The 9538-nt window shown below is 43.7% G+C and overlaps 2 protein-coding genes across 9 annotated transcripts in view; one reads left to right on the forward strand and one right to left on the reverse strand.

Moving 5' to 3' along the window:
• Positions 1-9: 9 nt before the first annotated feature.
• On the reverse strand, positions 10-3892 carry COX11 (cytochrome c oxidase copper chaperone COX11). Its single transcript, XM_069799223.1, has 4 exons — positions 3411-3892; positions 3146-3301; positions 2175-2300; positions 10-1650 (listed from the first exon to the last, which is right to left on the reverse strand). The coding sequence occupies exons 1-4, from the start codon at positions 3747-3749 to the stop codon at positions 1468-1470; spliced, it is 804 nt and encodes a 267-aa protein (XP_069655324.1). The 5' UTR covers positions 3750-3892; the 3' UTR covers positions 10-1467.
• Positions 3862-9538, forward strand: part of STXBP4 (syntaxin binding protein 4) — a 76218-nt gene continuing 70541 nt past the window's right edge. The window contains exons 1-3 of one of the 8 annotated variants that reach the window (XM_069799208.1): positions 3862-4003; positions 5213-5298; positions 6140-6262. In XM_069799208.1, coding sequence (XP_069655309.1) covers positions 6225-6262 — 38 coding nt within the window. In that variant the 5' untranslated portion in view covers positions 3862-4003; positions 5213-5298; positions 6140-6224. Of the gene's footprint in view, positions 4004-4099; positions 4199-4225; positions 4357-4395; positions 5299-6139; positions 6263-9538 lie in introns of those variants that run through there. The other 7 variants (XM_069799206.1, XM_069799211.1, XM_069799209.1 and 4 more) reach the window with 7 other exon arrangements.

Raw genomic sequence — 9538 nt, forward strand, 5'->3', positions numbered from 1 at the left:
CGAGAGATGAAAAGTTTTAAAACTTTAATAAATACACAGTGAAGACCTGACATGTCATCCAGAATCTGTTTAAACAACACATATAATTGGTACAGTAATGCATTTTAAAGGTAGCACCCATTTATTTTCAAAAAAGCACTTTTAAAATTATTGTATGCAAACACAATTGAGCCTGAAGTAACTGGAAGTTATTTCTGATATACCCATTACCTTTTTAAGAGTCCAAACAAACCAACATTAGTCTTACTTTGTTAGATCTCATCTGCTGAAAGGGGTAGAAAGAACTGGCCTAGCAGATGAGATACTGGGCTGAGATTAATTCCTGTCTGCAAATGAGTAGGTCACTTACTTAAACTTGCTCTGCAACTCACTCCTCATTTGCAAAGCTATGATAAAATGTTATTATGCCTACCCCACAGATAATGACCAAAAGTTACATAAATACAGGCTTACGTGTTCTGATGGTAAACAGTACCTCTGAACAACTGCTGTGCTGCTGGGCAGGCTTTGTCAGACTTAAGCTCTGAATGGAGTTGATTTTCCTTTTGGCTCTTGAGGAGACTCCTTTGCTATTAATTTAGCCTGCAATTCAGGGCAGTTGTTTACATACTGCCTTTCCCTTCAGAGCATTTCATACACGAGCCGAGCTTGTCTCTGTGTAGAGGTGCCCACTGTACAGCCCTCTCAGAGTGAAAGAGCAGTCATTAGCAGTACAGATATTTGAAATGAGTTGAACACAACATCAAAATTTGAATACGGTATTTCAAAATGGACACCATACCACACATTTGATGTGCTTACATTTAAATTACTGTTCCTCATTCAAATGATAACAGTTTTAGAGCAGTCTGCTCTTACCAAACAAACTACTGATTCAGTAATAATTCGAGAGGGTGCATCATCTTCTGAATCATCATGTCCTCCTGTGCCATGTGAGGGTTACATAGCAATACAGTCTAACTTTGTTTAGTTTTTGAGATTTTGTGAACTGATTACCTGGTAGTTTTTACCTTTTTATAAAGGTAACTTTCATGGAAGTTATTCTTCAGAGCCAGCAATGCAATTTTAGATGCTTAATAAAGTGATTTTTTCCTCTGTATTTAAATGAAGATCTCAGTTTACACTTGGGTTTAAAAATTTGCCTCACAGTGTTCAGTTAACATGTATCATCTTAAAAAAAGATGGCTTGAGAAAACCCTCTCCCCTCCAGGAACAGCACATTCCCTTCTATTGTCTGATGAAAAAATACTATCCCTAAGAAATAATATTCCAACTACATAAGTTGTGGGTTTGGGTGGTTTTTTTTTAAATAGAAATACATCCTTTTGTAACAGCAGCATGTGCCCATGGTGGTTTAATGATATAATTTTGTATTGCACAGTACTCCTGCAGTTTTTCCTTCTGCTGAAAAATGGTTTCAAAACTGGTAGTCAGGTAGCAGAAGTCAGATTGTGCAGAGATTGCCCATTACTGATATCCAGGAAGTGCTAACTTCTGTCCTTCCTTTGCTTCAAAAAAGGTGTAAGAGAGAGTGATTAAGTCAACTTTAGCCATTTTAGGGTCCTCTGCAAATTCTGGATCAATGTAGAAAAAGACAGGCATGTCCACTTCCTCTTGAGGATTTAACCGCTGTTCTTCAAAACAGAAACACTGCATGGGGGAAGGAAAAAAAAAAAAAACAACAACAATTAGACAACAGTAGCTATGGTAAACTTTGTCTCTGCCAACATGACAGAAAGATTCATCTTTTAAAATGAACTCTCATTCTCTGTACATTCCTAGAATCCTGGGAAGGATCAACCATATGAGCAACAAGACAGCAATTCTGTTTCTCTTGTGTTACAGGAAAAAAAAAATTAGCTCTTAATGAAGTGTCCAAACATGCAAATTGGCCAGGCTAGCTCATCTCGTTACCACTTGCCCTCAAAGTCAGTGGTACTAAATATCATTAATTTGGGAGCCATTCTAATTGGACATGTACTGCAGCTTGTTATGAAGACAGTAAGGCTAAGAATGAACTGATGCACTGTCATTTGAAAAAATCAAGGTATTTTCTTAAAAAGTTGGCATACAAAGAATGGTATCCAGGATTAAAATGAGAAAAAAGTTAGTGTATGGATAACGATTCTCATTCATGTAAAGAAAAATGCAGTCTTTGCTTTGTTCACACTTACTTGTATTTTATTGAAATACTGTCCTGCTTCAAAGGGTATTACGTTGTAGGTAGAGATTCCAATTATTGGTTTGTCAGTAGGATTTTTCGCTTTATAAAATGCCAATGCAGTCTCTCCTGGTACCACCTGTATAAAGTAATTGCATGGTCATTTTTAATCCACTGCATCCCTCAGAGTTCTTCAGACTTTAGCTAGAATTAGTTCATTTTCTCTTTTGCTGTTTCAAGTTGGTTACTTGACAAATATTTTGCTTATAGACAATTCACCCCCATTCAAAATTAAAAGCATCAATAATGTTATACGTGTGCATTTTTAACCTTAACCAGTTTGCCACTGAAGACTTCTATTATTTGCAGCAGTTTAGCAGCATACAGAGCTCTTCTAATATGCAGGTTTATATATGGTGTACACTTAATTTTTGAGGTTATAATTCTTTCAGTACTGGACTCGGAAACCAATGACTCCTGAGTGTTTTTATTAAGAACTAATTTTAAACAGCAAAGTTAGATTAAAATGTTCATTTTTTTAAAATATAGAAACAGCTCTACAACGGTAGGGGCAAGAAGAGAAAGCACTAGGGGGGAAGTCTGGCGAAACCCCACAGGTATATATAAACATACTTTTGATGGCAATCCAATTTTGGTAGCTTGATGGGATGGCAGGGGAGCAACTATATTTTAACTACACCCCAAGAGGCAATAAACATTCTGACCTCTGGCAGAAGGAGACATCAGCCCTGCCTTCCTGACCTGCACCGAAAATTAAACTCTTGACGCGGAAGGACTGAGGGAGCGCACTGGCCTAACGTGCCCTCAGTTGTGTGTTCTTCCAGACCGGGGCCCAAATACGCAAACCAATGGATCTGCGCCATCAGGATGCGAGGTGTGACAAAAAACGCAGGAGGCGAAACCCGACGCCTTCACCTCCAGGTGCGAGCGGTGCTGTGCCAGGGCACAAACGAAGTCACTCACGTAGATTTCGCTCTGCTGGGGTCTGAAGTTCCACTGGATGCTGGAATGCACGTCCGCGTTGAAAGTGACCCTGATGACCCGGTCCCGCACCGGCTCCATGCTCTCGATCTGCTCCGAGCTGTGGCCCGCGGCCGTCGTTCCGCCCAGGCCCGTGGCCTGACAGAAAGGAAAGGCGGTGAGCGACCCGCGCCGGCCCCTCGCCCCCCGACCCCGTCGCCCTTCGCGGGCGGGAAGGGGCTGGCAGCCACGGCGGCCTCCCGCGTACCTGGCAGTAGAGGCGGTAGAGCGGCACGGCCGCGTAGGACATGCCCACCATCCCCACGGCGGCGGCGGCGATGTAGGCCAGCGCCGACCGGTTCCGGCGCCGCCATTCCTCCTCCTGCCTGCGGGTGAAGGGGTTGGAGCTCCTCAGCCCGCGGACGCCCCGCGGGGCCGGCACCCCGCCGCCCGCCGCCGCCCAGAGACCGTACCGAGCCGTCCCCTCCGCCCGCGGGGGCTCCCATCCGCCGGTACGGCACGGCCGGGGAAAGGCCCGGCCCAACGCCAGGCCCCAGAGAACGCCCGGGCCCCCGCAGCGGGCCCAAGCCCGCCCGCACAGCCCCATACCCGGCACGGCTGCCGGTCCCGGGCGGGGCGGGCGGCGGAGCGCCGCTCTTCTCGCGAGATGGCGGCGGGGTGGGTCCGCGCTCCCATCGCTCCGCCGCCTTCCCCGCCCAGCGGCGGGGGGCGCGGGGGGCTGCCTGCTTCTCCCCTCGCCTCCCTTGGCTTGGCCCGGCCTGGCCTGGCCTCGCCGGCTGCCCGACGCCCCTTCGGCGGTGTGAGGGGCGGCCGCTCCGCGTCCGCCTTCCCGAGGAGGCGGTGGGGCTTGCGCCGCGGGGGCGGGGGAGCGGGGCGGGCCGCCATCGCGCCGCTGAGGGGAGGGAGCGCGGCCGCTGAGGGGGGTCCCTCAGAGCGGCGCTGAGGCGCGGGGCGAGGGGGGGGACGGGGACGGTTCCCGCCGGTTGTCTCTCCCTCCCCCGCGAGACCGCTGAGGGCGGTGGTTTGCGTGTGGAGGTAACTGTCGCAGCCCGTGAGGTCGGCGGGTTGTAGCCCCGGGCTCTGCCGGGGACGCTGCCGGGGCTGGTGGCCTCTGCGCCGCCGTTGCACCGAGCAGGCTTTGTCCGGGACCACCGGAAAGTCTGCGAGCAGCGGGTTAACCGAGCGAAGCCGGGGTGGGGGGGGGGGGGGAGGGGGTTCTCCTCTCCAGGTACCTCAGCGGGGTGCTGTGCGGGGAGGAGCGCACCGACGGGCCGCAGGACGGGCTGGTGGACACGGGAACCTTCCTGGCTGGTTCCTCGGGGGCTGCGAGCCCACGACCGAGTGCTCAAAGTCGCCTTTTTGCCCGTGCTCCTCATCGTGGAGCGTTGTGCTTCTGCAGGCAGCGACCCGGCAGCACACGGTGCCCTGCACCGAGTGGTGCGAGGGTGTTTGGGCAGAGAGGGGGAGACCCATCCCTTTGTTTTCCTGCAGGTCTCCCTGTCCGCCGGACACCGATTTTGGTTTTTTTTGTTTTTCGCAGCGGTGCTTCGGTTCCTGATCAGTTTCATTTCTTCGTACTGTCCTGTGTAGGGATTTGTTTTTGTTTAGGCACAAATATTGACATGCCAAAAAGCAATTGAGCGCTGTTTGTAAACAGCGGTAACTTCAGGACGGGCAAGGTCAAGCAAATTCACAAACACAACCTTTTTTCACAGGACTGGTCCCGTGCACTGTAACAAACTTTGCTGTATCAGTACTTGACTTTATTGCTTTAGATCACTGCTCTTCTTCTCTCGTGCTGGTTCCAGTAACATGAATCACGCAGTGACTTTGGCAGCTCTTCATTTCCCATTTAGTTTTGTTGATAAAGGCCAGAGCGAATCGTTTGCCATTTAGTTGTGTTGGTAAAGCCTGGAGCGAAGCAATATTGTGGTGTTTCCTCTATTTAGATGGCGGGTTTTTTGATCCTTTAGCAAGAGGTCTGAAAACGTTTACTGCAGGAAAACTTGTGGTATTCTAAAGTGAATTTAACATTTTTTTTTAATGCAGAAATGCGGACCTGCAGGAATCAGTCAGTGTGGTTTTTGTGGAGGCTGACACTGTGGAGCTAGGGAGCCTACTTTATTTTAGCCCAGGTTGGTAGGGTGTCACTGGTACCACTAGCACCTGTGGCCATCTTTTGCCTGTGCATTGTTCAGAGAGTTCCTTGTGCCCCTCGTACCGTGTCTTGGGGCTAAGACCTTTTCTGGTTTGTGGCCATGTGAGGGTTTAGCCATACAGCTCGTGAGGTCACGAAGATTTGCTACTGATACAAACAGATACTTTTGCATTAGTGCTTTTGCAGTAATTTTGCAAATGATTGTAGCTCAGTACTTTTAGGGTTGTATGTCTTGTTGACCTGTTGTATGCGCTAATAAAAATACAATGTGAATTACTGGGGTTTTGCTGCGTTAGTGGTACATAACCCCAGTTTGTGAGCGTTATGGCCTGTGTCTTACATACTTCATGTGAGAATTCCATAGACACTGCATCCTAAGTTAGAAAAAAATGTGAGAAAGCAAGACACACAAAACACCTCATCATCCTCAAAACAACATTCCCTCCCCAAGTAACTTTTGCTGGAAAAAAAGGAGATTGTTTTTGTCTTTAGCAGTTAAGTTACTTTATCCTGGAATTGTAATCTCAGTTACTTGCATTTTTTAGAAGATTTTAATCACGGGGGCTTCAGGTTTACCCAAATTCCTACCTCATAAATTAAGAGGAAGTTAGGCTGTCAGGTGTTTTGGTACAATATACAGCGAAGTCCGAGTTGTTAACTGCTTATTGTTTTCAGCAATGAAGTGTATCTGTTTTATCGTGAAAGTTCCCTTTTCCCACTTGATTTCAGCTAGTCAGTAATAAATAAGAATTGTTGTTGGTGTCTGAAAATAAACATCGCCATGTAAATTTCAAAAAGTGGTTTCTCCTTTTTTACAGCAGTTATTATCCTGGTTACGAGCCAGTGCTTCATGTGTCAGAATTCTTCATTTTGAACTTTTATTAAAATAGTGCACCTAAGAAGATGTCCAGTACAGATCCCCTAACAAATACAGATAAAAAGTAAGTACTTTCCCCACCCTCTGAGGAATACAACAATTACTGGGTTTTAATATGAAAATTCTTGCAGTTTTTTTAGTAGGATCTTGTTTTGATGAAGCCTTAAACAAAAATAACTTTGATAGTGAAACAGCCTGAAGCAATATCTTAGAAAAGCTAATACCAACAACAGTGAATTTACACATAAGGGGAAGAAATAGCTCTTAAGCTTTTCATTAAGTTCATCAGCACTTGGTTTGGACTGGTTCTGTAAAGATAAAACCCTGCACAGAAATTCCTTAATGCTTCTGCAGCTATGAAGGCATACTTGTGAGGTATATAGCAGATTACTTCCTTGTACATCTAGGGTACCTACAGTGACATAAGACACTGTATAGAGTTTATGTATTATAATGCGTCACTTGTTCTGAATACTATGTCTGTGTGCCTTTAATGCTTTATATGTAATGCTTTGGAACCATCTTATTTTTTTACTAATGCCGTGGGATGTATAATGATAATTATATTCATTCTATAAACCGTAATGTTATCCACTTAAAAGTTGTAAGTTGGATCAGATTCTGAATGGCAAGCACAGATTCAGTTGTGATTGAAAAATCATAACTCCAGACCCTTCCCAAACTGCCAAGTAACCATGCCAACACTGTCATCAAAACCATAATTAAAACCAGGCACAGACAGCTCTTGCTGGACTACCATGTTTGCTGTGCTTGTGCAATAGAACCCAGCAAATAGTATTCAAAAGTATCAGTTGTCAGACAATTTAGCATAGATTTTGAATTATGCCACCTCATAAATAACTTGATTTTTTTGAAAAACAAACCCACAAAACATAAAAAAATTAACTTGCTTTTTACTGGGATCTGAAGAAGCAAACACTCTGCTTGTCTGATGGAAATACAGGGTGTGTAATACAAAGATACATCTTTAAAACAGCTATGGCTTGCTAGATTGATGTGGAAGGTATATTACATGACTAGTTACTAGATCACTGTATTCCAAAGGCAATTTTTCACATAAGAGGTGAACATGAAAGGTGCATGTAACTGCACTTCAGCTACATGATGGTGGAAGACTATAATTTTCTATACTTATTTATTTTCTTTCTGGGAGACAGTATCAGTGCACAATGCTTCAAGAATGTACTTGGTTATATGTTAATTGAGGTTTACCTGAACTTTAAATAATACCTTTCTTCTCTACAGAAGGAGTTAGCCTGAAACCGTTCATGCTTCTTCATAATTACAATGTTGCTCAAGCTTTTTTTCATGTTTAACAATTGCCATATAATGACATGTGTTTTCTTTTAATCTTTATGACCTGATCAGCAAAATGTATTTTGAATAATTAGTGGTTTTGGATAGATCAGAAGTAAGTGTTCGTTCATGCTATACGATACAGCATTCTCTTGACTGTGATCCTTAGTATCATAATGAATTTTTACCTTTTAGGGTTAGTGAACCTGAAAGGCCATAGTTACATAATTGACTTGTATAGGATTTTTGTAAAAGACCTTTGTTTTATTTAGAACAAAAAGATCTTGTGAGTTGTGCTTCTGAAGATTCTGCAAATCTTTTTGTCCTCTGCTAAATTACCCTGTAACCCATCTCAGTTGCTAAAGCATTACAAAACTTCCTTTAGGAAAGGTGAGTCATGATTAATAATGTTGCCAGAATAGAGTAGTTTACTAGCTGTTTGAAAAAGAATCTTTGTTTGTTTGCTGCATAAAATAACAAATGATATCTCCTGAAAATTTATTCTTACTTACTGATAATTAGATTTTATGGAGTCTTAAGTGGTTACAGTATTCCTAGATTTTTCTGGAAGTAAAAAGTAATTTGTGTTTCCCTGAGTATGTTCTCGAAAGGCAGAGAACTTGCAAGAGAAGCAATAGTACCATTCTTCTATATGAATCCTTCAGAAACATTAAAAGCAGCACAGCAGCAGAATTTTAAGGTAAAGAGGGGTAGAAGCCTTGGGGATGAGTTCAGGAAGCTGAACAATGCATAGATTTCTTTGATGAAGGGATGGAGGAGCAGTTGTTTGAACAAGTGCTGTATTACTGATAATAACTAATAAAAAGAGGTGGGAGCAGTAAGCTTCGTACTACTTTATATCTGCTTAAGTTGTTAAGAAGTTTGTCATGTCTGGTTTAATAAAAATAATTTTTTGCTTTTTAATAATGGAAATGCATAGCCTTGAGCCATACTTTTAATTGGAGGGGGGGGGGTGGGTGTTTCTATTGCAGAAAACATGACACTGGAAACAAGCCATACTGGTCTGAGTGATTTGTTTTGACAAATGTTCCTGATAATGATACCACAAATTGAATTCCACTGGTGTTAAGAACAGTGACAATTTTGTTGAAGAAAGGCTATTGGTATTTTATCTTCTGTCACCTTACCTGGAGCAAATCTAATTGATGCGGTACTTAGAATATCAATGGCTTTTCTTTCATCAGACTGTAACACCACTAACGCCAACAGAGTTAAACTCATCGAGAAAAGACTACAAAGGGCCAAATTTTCATCACTGAATGGATGTGAGCAATCCAAATTATGCCAGTGGAGCTCTTCACATTTCAGGAACGGGGAAGGCTGCTTTGTGTTCCCACTTCCATCACTGATCTGCTCCTTAATCTGTGGTGTGTCACTTTACCCTTCTGCCCCTCTTGTGTGTGTAGATGCAGGCTCTGCGGGCTCTAGGGACTGACCTCTGTATATTTGAACACCATATAGCGCATTGCCTATAAGCAAAAAGATCCTTCCCCAGAACGATTACGTGCTAACGAAACCATGGTCGCTACAACTTTAAAAAAAAAGTGCATGAGATAAGCATATGCATTCCTCGCATAGCCAAGCTGTCCTGCTGTGCAGCTCTAGACGCTGTGACAGATGCTGTCTCATCACAAGGTTACTCCCTGCTAGAGAGGATTCACCTTTCTGCTTAAACAAAGCCCTCGGTGAGCACAGAATATTTGGTTGTAATTTTAAACTGCAATCTTTTTAAGATCTTTTAGAAAGAGTGGGAGTAATGGGAGTGCATCTTCTGATGCAAGCCTGGAAGAAAACAGTAGTTAACCAAACTCATGTCAGGTGTTCACAAGTTCTGAAAATACACATATCTCTACAAGAGCAAGCCTCATATCAGAAGAGAGTCTTACCTCTGGGAACAGTGGTATATTTTTTACTTTTTCAACTAGATTATTCTCAGGGTAATGATAGAAATTCATGATTTTTATTTGCTTTTACAAAAAAACCAGATGTGTCAGCTTCCATT

This window comes from Haliaeetus albicilla, chromosome 12 (genome assembly GCF_947461875.1).
Source record: "Haliaeetus albicilla chromosome 12, bHalAlb1.1, whole genome shotgun sequence".
Taxonomy (NCBI): Eukaryota; Metazoa; Chordata; class Aves; order Accipitriformes; family Accipitridae; genus Haliaeetus; species Haliaeetus albicilla.